Below are 13831 nucleotides of genomic sequence, written 5' to 3' on the forward strand. Positions count from 1 at the left end.
TGTAAGTGTTGTTGTAACATATATTTAATTTATTTAATGATTACGTTTGTATTTATGCAACATCTTCCATAAACCCTTGTGCAAATAATATAAAGTGAGCATTTATAGGAAGAAAAAAAAGGCACTGTACACACTTTATATCAGTTTAAATTGGACATATTCAAATAGGAAAGACAAAGAACACAAGAATAATAGTTTTGTCATTTTTTTAATAATGTAAGTATTCCTTCTGCGGAACATATGGTCTGTCTCTTGATATCTTTGGGTAAATTATACAGTATAATCATCTGAATTTTACATTATAAAATGCCACCGTTTTCTTTTTATCGCAAACAAACAGTATATTAATTCTCAGAAATATAAATCTGTTAACCAACTGAAAATCTGTCAAAGAATGGAGCTCAGAGATATTCTGATTCACACAAATTCTCTTGCTCAGAGTCATATGTCAAATCAAAAGACTTCCCGGTGCGTGTTCTGTGTACATAGAGGTTCAATGTGAATAGCTTGGCAGTGCAAGATCCTTTGTATTTTCATAGCCTTACCAGGCAGAATGAATTATGTCACTGAGTGTCCCAAGACCGTGTGTGTATGTGTGTCAGGAGGTGGTGGCTTGACGTCAGCGTGCGTCATGTTGCTTTCCTCTTTCATGTTTTTCTCTCTCGCAGTGTACCTGCCAAGATTTCACAACACAGAGCAGGTCAGTCCAACCTGAGCTGCAGCTACCACTCACATTTTTAAAAAGGATCAAATAATTATTTCATTATTGCAGTAATTGATTACATATAGAACAATGGCTTAATTCTTTCCATCTATAAGCAGCGTTGTGTGGTCTCAACATGTCTCTTCAGCAGACACAGTGACCTTTGACTCTTTCTGAAGTCCCCTTGTGTTGTAATAGCAACAGTTAAAACATGAAAACTGCCGCCTTGTTGCAGTATTTATTGCACCTATCACTTTTTCTCAACTTTAGTAGTTAAAACTTCAGGTCCATTTTAAAATCTACACTCACTTAAGATTTCGTCTTCCTTTGTGGGTAGACGGTACCGCAGAATGTTATCATATACATGCATCCCTTTACTTAAGCATGCATACGAAAAAAGAGGACTTTCTACAGGGGATGATTCTATAGTAAAAGCAGCAGAAACAAACATGCAAGTAACAACTAGTCTTTTCTCAAGAATACTCATATGCATCTGGATCCCGAGACCCTAAACCCCTAGCTTATTTTATATGGTGTATGCAGCTTTAGTAAAAAGAACTGTAGAAAAGGGGCTAATATGGTAGCTAATGGTATGAAGTCAATTGCCCCTATGCATTCTACTGAATGCAATCAAACAAAGGCTAATGTTTTTTTTTAAAGGTGGTAACATTAAGGGAAAATGTGAAGAAGTGAGGGTGTTTGCTTAGTAGAAACACTAAACTTGTGTCATATACAGCTACATATGCGATGACAAAGGAATGCTTAAATGGGAAAACATACCAGACAGACTATATGTAAGACACATGCATTAGGATACATTTAGTGAATGTACTTTGTGTGTGTGTGTGTGTGGTACTTTGTGTGTGTGTGTGTGTGTGTGTGTGTGTGTGTGTGTGTAGACTATTACAGTTTGTAAAATGACTTAAATTGCCATGTTCAAATTACTCTTGGTACTTCTATGTAAAAATCAGGTAAGAAATTGTGTTATTTCAAGCATCGTTTTTTTCAAAATTGCGCATACCCTGCTAAATTTGCCAAGAGGTCAGTAAGCTGAGAATTCATGTATGGCTTTTTAAAAATTGTGTTCATTTAATCTGGCGTAAAAATTGTGCTATTGTCTCGTGGCTTCTTTTCTGTTGGCAGTAGGTGGCCCCCTTATGGCAACATTAGGACAGTTCCCTGTGCAAACAACATCTCCAGTATATGGGAACTGTCTCATAAAAATAAATAATTCAAACTGTTGTATTGATTGTTTGATCAAATAAAAGGTCAGTGCTGGCTCATATGTTACTTAAGAACCTTGTTGGGCTCCAGATTGAGAGATCTTGTAGAGTCCAGATGGCTTAAATGAGATCAATGTTAAAGTTATGGATAAAGCTACCAACAAAAGGTAACCTGACAAGATTTTCATTGATACATTTACTATAAAACATGATAAAAACCTCCATTCAGTGTAAGGCTGGATAAATCCAATATGTTGTTTAGATTTGTCCAATATTTCTTTTTCAGATCTGTACTGCTTATAGTCAGAAATCACTTTAAGGGTGTGAAGTCAGGCAGATGGGGGACAGATCTTGCCAGTTGGGACCTGAGTGCAACTGGTGGCTACATCACAAGATGAGATGGCTCAGTCTCCTGTGAGAGTTGTGTCAGAGCATGGACGGAGTCTATGAAGGGATTGGTTGTTTAGTAAAGAAAACCAGTGAATGAGAGGAAGCTTCATCCCTCTTCCTCAGTGTCACTGCTCTAGCTCGTCATTGTTTGTTCCTCTGAAGCTTCCTCCAGACTCTTCTCTCCATCCCGAGACTTTTTCCTCCTCTTGTTACCTAAAAACAGGAGAGATGCAGGTCATTACTGCCTAAAACACCTGCCTTGAACTGTAGCTGCATCAGTTTTATCTTGCTTTGCTGTGATTGTTTTTAAAGTACCTCACACTTGCCATTAAGTGAAATAACGTCAGAAGCCCTAAGCAACCCGGCAACTGCATCAAACGTGTAAATTTAAAGTAAAAGAGTTCATCACATCTGAGCCAACAGTTGCATCTGGAGAATCTGCTCTGCTGAAAAGGAGTAGGTTGCGGCGAAGGACACAAACTGTTGCTAAGATACAACTGACACTGCTACGTCTGACAAAGAAGTTTGGGCATGTCTGACAGTTTGTGTGTGCTGTTGCAACAAATGGTTTACTCACTCAATTTACGCAATAGCTTCTTCCCAATGTTCTCCTCCGAACTGGACAGAGACAGAGAGCTGATGAGAGGAGAAGTGGAGGGGTGAGACTCTGCAGGCACGTCTGAAAGAGAACATGTAAGAGACGAGAGAGTAGAGACAGTAGAAATGAAGGCAGATGGAGTAGATGGAGCGAAATGACCCCCCAGACCTACAGTCATATGTTCTGTATACAGCCTACAAGATAAAATCAGTTACTTTAAAAGCATCATTAGGAAAAGTGGGAGTGAGCAAAAAGGGATTGGAAGAAGGAAACCCCAACCATATCCCCTGGGGGGAAACGTTGTGTTTTGTAATGAAACCAAACTAAATATATTACATGCTAAAATTAAGTGTGACAGTAGAAAAAATAGAGAAGAGTCATAAACTCAGTGACTCAGTAACGTGTTACACAGCAACATTGTTTCCTATTTCTTTGATGTAATTTAATTAGACAGCCTGACACAGATGCATGTAGCAATGCTCACCGTTGTCTTCATAATTTTCCGGCCGGTCCTCGTGGATGTAGGGAATATCATCCATGCGGAGGAACACGGTATCATTTGGACTCCTCTGCCCATCAGATTTACTGCCTGTGAAGAGAGAATTAGAACAATCAGACTTAGTCCACATGGCAAGTAACCACAAACAGCAGCTGGTTGTATCTCAGCCTGTAGAGGGAGGTAGAGAACTGGCTTTTAATCAGTCAGGGTTTTTTTTAGGGTCCAGTAAGAAGTTAAATATGATGGTCAGTTAAAAGTTTGAGGTTTAAATTCCAGCTAAAGATGAGCTACAACCAGAGGAGAAGAGTTTACCTGTGAAACTTTTGGAGTTGTGATTTAACATAAAACCTGGTGGTACATCACTGGATTATACTGTTTTATTGATAACCAACAGAACCATCTGTCCAGTGATTTCTTTTTTAATGAGACAAACACACACAAACTGGGTGGCGTATTGCACATAGCATAAGACAGATGGTATGTATGAAATCCTTTAAGCCTTGAAACCAGTACAGATTGTTGTTTTTTTCCATATGATTCATTATTTACTGATATTATAGACAAAAAAAAAACTTTCCGGTTGACTGCCCTGACCAATCCGAGTATCAGATTAAATTAATCATGTATTGCTCCTGTCAGGCAGCTTTCTAGCCCTTATCCCACAAAGCACTCCACACATTGTGTTTGATCCTTTGAATCTCCTCTTTCTTCCTTTTCAAAAGCAGTATCTACCACTCTTATGAATCATAAACTTCATAGTGAGCCTTATGGAGCTAGTTCGTCATTTACATTTCCGATCTTTGGCATTGCTCTTATCTGTAGAGACTACCAGTGAGTCCAAAAGCAGAATCCTGCTAGTGAGCAAGGGAAATGTTCAAAATAAAATGTATTTGAGAGGGAAGGGAGGAGAGATGGTGATGCGAGGTAAGACAAAGATGTGGACATCTAAAGGACATGGGAGGTCCAAACTAACTTACGAACAATACGGTTTCTTTCATTGAGCTGGGAGGTGTTGCGAAGGCCACCGTGGGGATGGAGATGTGCAAGGCGTGCCAGCCCCAGTCGAGTGTGTGTGTGTGTGAGGGGGAGGGCGATGCTGTGTGAGCGGGCCTCTGGGACTGCAGGCCGCCCTTTAGCATCAGGGTCCACCGGGTCTGGTGTCTGGGGGGAGCTGTCCATCCTGGTGGCCATTAGAGCATTCTGGTAGTGGTTTCTGGTGATCTGTTGGGACACAGAAAGCAAGTATTAGATCTGTGTGTGAAGGTATGTATGGCTGCCTTTATCTACCTACCACTACCTACCTACCTATCTACATCTAACTCAGTGCATGTGGAGAGGAGGAAACATGGACTGTATTGAAGAAAGGGGAAGGAGAGGTGAAGCGAGAGGGAAAATTCCTGATATAAGGCTCAAATATTCATGGTTGAAATAGACCTCAATTATCCCCAGTGATTAAAGGAAAGAGGGTGTATGGAGAGGAGAATGCGAGACAGGATGTCTGTTTTCAGTCAGAATCAGGGATTAGGACATATCAAAGGCAAACGCTGCAGCAGAGGAAGGAATTTAGAAGATTAAATGGAGGGAGTTTTAAAGTGTGCAGTTTCTTACTTGTGCTCCCAATTTATTTTAGCTTTACTGTGCTGGAAATTGTACAATTCATTGAGATTTTTTTTTTATAGTTTCTGTGTTGTGTTTTAAGTGTTTTATGTTTGTAACCTTAATTATCTGCAGGTCTGTAAGCTGTCGGACTGAGTAGTCTGGCAAGTAGACCCCTCCTCCTGTAGTGAGCTGGCCCACACTGCCTCCACTCAGTAATGAATCTGATTGGTTCAGACCACTGCCCCGAGAACTATACCTCGGACCTGAACAGAACAAAAAAGGGAAAAACATTTCATACACACATCATTGCTATTGGGTTAAAAACTCAGAAAAGACTAAAACAATTAAAACTCCCAAATCTATCAATATACTGTATATTCAACATTCAAAATACTTTAATTGTATTTATTTATTATATTTTTTGCAGTTTTCATGTTCACCACATTTTTACTACTAATAATTAATTTGTACTTGCTGGACTTTAGTCTGACTATGGTTGCATGCACTTTGCTTGTGTGTGTGTGTGTGTGTGTGAGAATATATTCTGCACGGTTTAAAGTTGTGCACTGCCTAGCTGAGTGACAAGAAATGCTGTTGGCCAAAGAGAGAACAAGTAAAAAAATAAGTCATAAAACCTCACATCTCAAATAGCACTTTTGAGATGTGCTAATTCTGCAGCTGCGTAAGACAAAATTCTGGATTCTATAATTTCCTATGAAGGATTTTCAAATATTTAAAAGGGTCTTCCAAATTGCTTTAAGCTCACATCACACATTCCAAACAAGCAAACAACCATCGCAAATAACAGAGAGTGAGAGAGAGCAAGATTTCTGCTTGCTCTGCAGTCTTAGCTGGATTTCATTCAGGCCTAATCCTTTGCAGGTCATAGCCTTCCACTGGGAAATTCTCTGAAATCACTTCTTTTAATTACTTACTTCCCACGGCTGATGCTGCTCTTGCAGGCTGATGCTATACAGACACTGAGCGGCATTTAGACAGCAAAAACACGTCCACCACCAGCACTGCATTAGTTTATTGATTAATATTCCTGAACTGTCCCTGTTGTCATCATCGTCACCCTCACTGTGATGTCGATCTATATTGCCTCATGTGTGCACTTACTTACCAATGGGCAGAGGCGGGATGAGTGCTGGCATGCCATAATAGGAAAATGCTCCATTTTCAAAGAGGAGAGCCTCCTTTCCTACCTCTACCTCCACCCGTCCCTGCAACGTCAACACAGGCATTTACATGCATTAGCTCTGAGCTCATGGTGTGACATACACAATCAATTGACCACGCATCTAATAGAGCCTCCAATAGAAGACATATGGAGAAAAACACTGAAAATATGAAAACATAAAGCACAGAAGTGTTATACACTGACCAAAATTATAAATGCAACACATTGTTTTTGCCCCCATTTTTCACAAGCTGAAATCAAAGATCTAAGACTTTTTCTACATGCACAAAATGCCTATTTCTCTCAAATATTGTTCACAAATCAGTCTAAATCTGTGCTAGTGAGCACTTCTCCTTTGTCGAGAAAATCCATTCACTTTAAAGGTGTGGCAAATCAAGATGCTGATTAGACAGCTTATTATTATTATTATTATTATTATTATTATTATTCTTATCTGGCTTAAAAAGCAGCAGTGGAGTTTATGATTTACCTGCAGAATGAGGATAAAGTAGTCCACAGGTTTGTTTCTCTGGAAGAGGTAGTGTTGAGGAGCGTGTTTGTTCTTGGGGTTAAACTTGAGTTCCTGCACAACGCTGGGATGTTTGATGAGACGCAGCAAGATCTTCTCTGACAGGTGACATGGCCTAAAGGGCTCTACCTCTACAAGATAGATGCACACAAACACACACACAAGAACACACCAAAACAGGAGTCAAAGAAAGAACACCTACACCTACAAATACTAATGCACAAAGTACATGAACACACAAACGATGCTACCTGTTGCCAAGAAGCGGTGTGTTGCAAGCAGCAACTGGGGCGAGATCTTCACCTTCAGCTCATTTTCTGCCAGCTTAAAGATTGAAAAATCCTGCTGTTTCCTCTCGTGGTGGGATACTCGCCTTTTGGTCCGGTTATCGGCTACAAACACATACAGATTGCAAATTGTATAAGTGCAAGGTATGAAGTCGGATTTCACATTTCATATATTCTCAGATAATAGCTGAAGGAGGGAACGGTGTACCTCTTTCACTGATTTGGTTTGCCTCACTAGATAAATACAGTATTCTTGTTGGCGCTAAATAGGAATTAGAAGCTACTTTAAGGAGCCACTGATGCTGGTTGCTAACAGACACTACACATGTATTAGTGAGTTTATCTACAGCTGTAGATAGCTTGAGATTACCCACCTCTGATTGATAAATTAACTTATTCTCTTCAGATGTGAGGAGCATTGAACACATTATATCCCCTTTCATAAACCGTAGCTACAGCGGGAACAGATGGTGCTATAAATGCCTGAAGTGCGAAGTCTGGAGAGATTAGCTCCCCTGTGCTGTATATGAACATAATTATGCATATGCGGACACACACAAAACACAAGTTTATGAACACCCACGCAAGTGCGCCAATGACTGCTTCACACACTGCATGTACTTAAATTTGAAGCACACTTCAAAATGTAATGTTCATGGCTGATAGGTTATTTTCCCAATTGTGGCGTTGTAAATAGTAAAATTCAGTGAGTGAAATGAAAGCACAGACCAGATTAGATATTAAATGAAGGGAGTTTGACATTTGACTTCCTCTCTCTGTGGAAAGCCTTTCCAGCCAATAAAAGATGAGTGGATTATGGTATTATCTCTGAGACTGGGCCATTTATTCACATTAAATTATGCATCAGCGAGGAGCTGGGAGCAACAGGGGAAAGAACATGGGATCAATAGTTTAATGAGAAAGCAGGAGAGGAAATTTTTTGGAAAGGAAATTCCAATGTACTTTTAATGCTAAAATGCTAATATAAATATTAGTTTGTTTTGCATTTGTTGTTGATTTGAGCATTTCACGGTGAAGTTGTGGACCACAGAGCTGGAAAATCTCTGTTAGCTGCTGTGACAAACTGAATGAAAATCTATTCAGAGTGGGAACTGGAAATATAATTAAATTGATTCACAGCTAATGCAACAGTGACTTTGAAAAGTCTGAGCTTTAGAATCAGAGTGTTTAAGCATCATACATACTATACAGGTCTGTCTCATCCACAATCTCAGACTTGATGATCTCTTCTATGACATCCTCCAGGGTGACGATGCCCATCACTTCATAGAAGGGGTCTCCCTCACCTTCGCTGTTCACCCTCTGCACCACAGCCAGATGGGACTTACCTGTGTTCGCCAGAAAGAAAAAAGGGTGAGTTCAAATGTTTTCACAATGAGAGTTTATGCTAAAAAACTGTCCCGTGCAATGGATTGAGAAGCAACGTCTCTGGACAAATTAAAATAACATGAGTAAACAGCCTTCAACTGGATCTGTGCAGTCAAGATGAAAATCAGCATTAACACACCAGCTGGAGCTGAGAGGCATCAAACAAAGAAGAGATCTATCTTTTGAATGCAATGATGATTGCAATGTCATGACTCCCCGAGAGAGAGAGAGAGAGAGAGAGAGAGAGAGAGAGAGAGAAAGAGAGAGAGTGTGTGTTTGTGTGTGTGTGTGTGTGTGTGACTCAGATGAACAGAAAATGGGGGGCTTAGTTTTAAGACACTTTGACAGTTTGGAAGACTCTGGCCCTTACGTAAACACTGTGATTACGTAAGCAGTTTGGGGATGCCTGCATGTGCTGACTAAACTGCCCATGCTGCTACCACCTCTGTTAAAAACATAAACATGTACACTTTACCCATCCATGAGCAAACCCAGCACTCCCTCTCAGTAAGCTCAATTAGGCTGAACATGACAAGCCCGCCTGATAAAATAAAACAACGTCTCAAGAACAGGCCGAAGAAATAAATGTAGACAACAAGAAGTTAAACATGCCGCCACACTGGGCCATCACCAGCAGAGAAGAACAATTGACCATGAACACATTAACAAACCAATGATTTTAGTTAATGAATATGCTTAATTTATTTAATATAAATTTGTGCTTTATCATCATAGCCATCACTGTCACGGTTCCTCTTATGTCAAATAAGTTAACTAACAAATTTTTACAATGTCACTGGAACACAGAATTCAACAGTCTTCGACTTTACTTTGAGCAAAATCAGTGGCTCAAATGGGATGGGATTTCAAGGATCGCTGCCAGGGGATCAAATGTTTTAATCTACTGCGACAAGACCAAAACAAAATCCTGATTGACTGATGGGCAGCTGTCTCCAAACATCAAACTCTGGCTGTGTGAGATTGGCGGAGGTGACACGTTTGTACTCAGCACTCAGGTCAGCTTGTCTGAAGAGCTCAGGTGAGTCAGAGGTAAATTTGTAGATTTGCCATCAGCTGCTGATGTGCCCTGGCACTTCATTACATCATTCATATGTTACATAATACTCGTGCAGAATCACACACACACACACCAGACTCACACAGGCAGACACAGATGCCCGGGGCAAAACTGCATCTACCATGGATGCCCCTTTTGCGGTTGTTTCTGCTCCGCCAGTCTGCCAGGCTCCTCTAGTCTATGTGTTGTTTTAGATTACAATGCGTAATATGTTTGCATATGATTGTGTATTATGTGGATATTTGCTTTCTCCTTTTTGAATAACCATTACAGCCATACAATACTACAAAAGGGAATAATGCATTGCTTGTATTTCTGCAGCTATTTCTTTCTCTCTGTCTGAGACACATACACACTCAACAACTTATATTGGCGGCCTTCTATGATTTTGCTTGTGTTCAAAGTCTGGATTTATTTTGTGTATTGTTTAGTGTATTACAGGGTTTCTTTAGTAGATGTGTATGCAGGGGTGGAAAGTCACTAAATATTTACTCTAATATTGCACTTGAGTGACATGTACTACTTTATATTCCTACATCACTCCATTTCAGTTTCAGTTATGAGAGTACCACAATAATACTGACAAGGGCCATTCTGGATCATTTTAATGCAGTGATGCACAATATCACTTTTTTTAAGTACAAGCACAATGAATTACATGGACTTGCCGATATAGTACAATTATGAGTACTTAATAATACCTACGCTACTCTGTGTTTTTAGCAACAGACTGTTGCATGTCCCGGTCCGGGACTCCCGGTGTTTGGAACCTTTTGAGTAAAAGCCACACTTTAGACTGTTTAGCTTTAAGATGCAAGCTATTAGCCAAAGGTTGGTTAAAGTTACTGGCTGGTAAGTGTAGCGCTACCTAGCGTGAAAAGCAGTAATGCATAAAGTGGTATCGGTGTCGTATTGGAGCAGTTTAATGAGTGGTACATGAGCACAGTATCGTACCCAATATTGGCATTGATATCTTTGCAGCCCTACTTTAACACTTCAAGTACACATTGTTGATAATACTTGTGCAATTCAAAATCAAGTCATTTTACTTGTTTTTATAATGTAGTGTTGCTACTTTGAATTAAGAAATAGGCTTAATTTCTTCTCTAAAATGGAATATATTACCCCAGTGAATTGAAAGATTTACAGCAGATGTTGTGTTGCTTGTAATCCTGTCCTGTCATGAAAGCATACACGCATGAAGTCAAGAGCCTTGCTTCCTGATTGAAAGGTAAAAAAGGTTTTTGTATGCATTTTCCCCTGTACAGCATGTGTGCAGTCCTCCTTTACATTTCTTTCTTCACTGTTGATGTTTTCCTCTAATAATACATAGCTCAGACCAGGTCCCAGCCCATTACCCTTCTCGGTGAGACGTCCCCACAGCTCCCAGCCAGGCTTCCTGAACAACAGGAGCCAATAATCCATGAGAGCAAAGAAGGAAGGAGGGGAAAGGTTGGAGCTGAATTATTCATGGTTGCTCTGCAGGTTTGTACGGCAAAGACCCACAGAGTGAAAGAAGCTTCAAAGTCACAGCGGGCTGACAATTAGGGTGCACACAATCAATCTAAAAGTCAAGCCTGATTTCACCTTTGTGCCTAACCTTATCTATAAATAACACAATGTAGATACACACAGGGTCAGACAGAGGCCCGTTATTTTTGACAGACCAAAGCTATCTTTTATAATCCTGAACAAAATAAAGCTGAGAGACCTCCTGACCTGTAAATGGCAATGTAATGTATGACCCTGCCAAAGTCACCACAGTGTCCCCTTTCACATTCTGGTGGGACAACTGCTGCTTCTGACTGACATCTACTGAGCTGTCTTTGTCAATGAAACAGATTTACATCTTAATCCCCCCCCCCCCAACATAAGCCAATGCCAATGGAATCCTTACATAATAGCCATTCCAGTAGCCTCTCATATGTCTAAATTTTACCGTGTGACACCATTGGGGAAGCAGTTTGAGCTGTTCACTGCAGGGCATCAATTCAGTCATATTTGATGTTAATCATCATGACTGAATGGGGTCCCTGGGGAGAGGCAACACACTTATGCTCGGCAGGGAACGGATGCATGTGTATGAGGGGGTGCTGTAATACTGTGATTTGCATTTATCAGCAAGACGCTTACCAGACAAAAGATGTGTGAGTCAGAGAGATAGCGATGATATCCATTGCATCTGCTGCCATTCTAGGAAGGGCGAATGCTGAATTCCTTTTTGACATTATAGTAAAGTGTGGATCTGATAACCGATACACATGTCATATAAAATGGGGAAACAAGCAGGGCTGGTGGGGTCATATAAAGTTCACAGTATTGTTGTCCTTGGGAAATGACTTCCCACATATATTATTAAGATAACCCCATTCTGGTCCTTGGTAGCCTATAACTTATGACTGAACCAGACTTACTGGGTGACACTGTATCAGATTTCACATATGGCTCCCACTGCTTCGGAGATCAAAGGGCTTTACTGGCTGGCCCACTCTGAGCCAATGGACCTTTGTATACATTTGACTTCTACACTGAGAACTTGGTTTTTTAAGTACAAAGTCACTTCAAAAGACGTTTATCTCTATTGGACAGGAGGTAGCCTTTATACCTTCCCTGAACACATATGGAACATTACATGCTCAACACTGACTTCTTCCTCAGTTATAAGTTAAGAAGGCAACAAAGGACACTGAGTACTTCTGAGACTTGACCTCTGATATGATTTAAAGTAGAGTTACCTCTCTTAAATTCCTCCAGCATCACATCCAGTTTTGTGTCACTGAACACGCAGTGCATGGGGTGGTTGTAAAATTGAGTAATTGTTTTCAGAGGAGTGCAATCGTCAGGATCCACGAAGGCCAAGTCTTTGACAAACAGGATGTCCACGATGTTTGACCTCTCGTTCTCATAGACCGGGATCCGGGTGAAACCGCTCTGCATCACATCCGACATGGTGCAGAAGTCCAGCACGGCGTCCGATGACAGCATGTAGCAGTCTGAAAGCGGGGTTAGCACGTCCTCTACGGTCTTGGTCCTCAGCTCCAGGGCTCCCTGGATGATGTTGAGCTCCTCTTTGACAAGGTCGTGGTACGGATCTGTGACGCGCAACATGGCCACCAACTTCTCCCTGGTATAAAAGTTGCTGATTTCTTGGTGCAGCATGATGTCCAGAATCTTGGAGACTGGGTACGCGATGGGGAAAAACACCAGCATCAGCAAGCGGGTTGCGCAGAGGGTCTTGGAGGCGATAGCGAGACTATGCCTGGACGCCAGGGAGTGAGGTAAAATCTCGCCAATGAAGAATATCCCCAAAGTGCACGAGGCAGTTGAGAGAGCAGTCATTCCTAAAATCTGGCACATCCACACCACAAAGCAAGTATTTGTAAGCACGTTGCCCAGCACCACGGTGCAAAGGATGTAGTTCCCATGTTTACGCACAGACTCTATTTTCCGTGCGTATTTCTGCTCTTTCTCTGTGCCGCTGTTCTGCAGGACCCGCAGCTCCACAGGGTCTAGAGCCAGCATGCTGATGTTCAGACCGCTGCAGAGCGCAGACAGACCCAACAAGAGTACCGAGACACCCGCCTGGAGCCAAACATCTGCCTCTGGAGGTCTCTCCACTACCGCCAACCAGAAATCTTTGGTGCTGAAATGTTCCCATTTCACTCCATCGAACGCACACATGGAGTAGTATTTGACCACATCGCCTCTGCGCAGGTCTTTAGCGAGCAGCTCCACCAAAACTGAGTTGAGACTTGAGGTGGATCTGAAAGAGCCCAGCAGCTCGATGTCTGAACTCCGGGCATTCTCCTCTTCACACGGATTCCCTGTTGACCGGAGCCGTCTCTCCGTGTCCCCGCTGTCCTCACCTGGTTCCTCTATGAACGCGATCCATGGAGCGGCAGATGCGGCATCAGGTCTGCCGCTGACGTTCAGCCTGTTTGGAAGTTCCGCAGCTGGAGATGTGGGGTAGTAAACCCTCAGCATGAAGCGAGTCCCCTCGATCGTCCTCAGCATCCCATCTTGCACGGACAGCTCTCCGCTTTGGGTGTCTTCCGGCCGGACGCCGAGCAGTGCTGCTGCCGGGGCCGGCAGAGAGGAGAGGGTGACGGTGAGAAAGAGGAGAGAGAGCCGCCGCGGATGCAGGATGCAGCAGAGAGCATCCGCAGCATCCGCAGCCATCATGCTGAATGAACGACTGACGGACACGCAGAACTGGGTCACGTGGTCTGCGGATAGGATGGATGAAGCAGCAGCTGGGTGACCATATCAGAACAGGATGGGTTATTTACACACACGTAAAGAGAGAGAGAGAGAGAGAGAGAGAGAGAGAGAGAGAGAGAGAGAGAGAGAGAG

At 41.9% G+C, this 13831-nt stretch overlaps 1 protein-coding gene across 1 annotated transcript; it reads right to left on the reverse strand.

Annotated features, from left to right (window-relative positions):
• Positions 1-2161: 2161 nt before the first annotated feature.
• On the reverse strand, positions 2162-13768 carry LOC117960136 (metal transporter CNNM1). Its single transcript, XM_034897804.1, has 10 exons — positions 12214-13768; positions 8217-8360; positions 6976-7116; positions 6686-6855; positions 6139-6238; positions 5130-5275; positions 4391-4634; positions 3399-3503; positions 2894-2995; positions 2162-2529 (listed from the first exon to the last, which is right to left on the reverse strand). The coding sequence occupies exons 1-10, from the start codon at positions 13658-13660 to the stop codon at positions 2450-2452; spliced, it is 2679 nt and encodes an 892-aa protein (XP_034753695.1). The 5' UTR covers positions 13661-13768; the 3' UTR covers positions 2162-2449.
• Between the last annotated feature and the right edge of the window lie 63 nt (positions 13769-13831).

Source organism: Etheostoma cragini, chromosome 17 (assembly GCF_013103735.1).
Source record: "Etheostoma cragini isolate CJK2018 chromosome 17, CSU_Ecrag_1.0, whole genome shotgun sequence".
NCBI lineage: Eukaryota > Metazoa > Chordata > Actinopteri > Perciformes > Percidae > Etheostoma > Etheostoma cragini.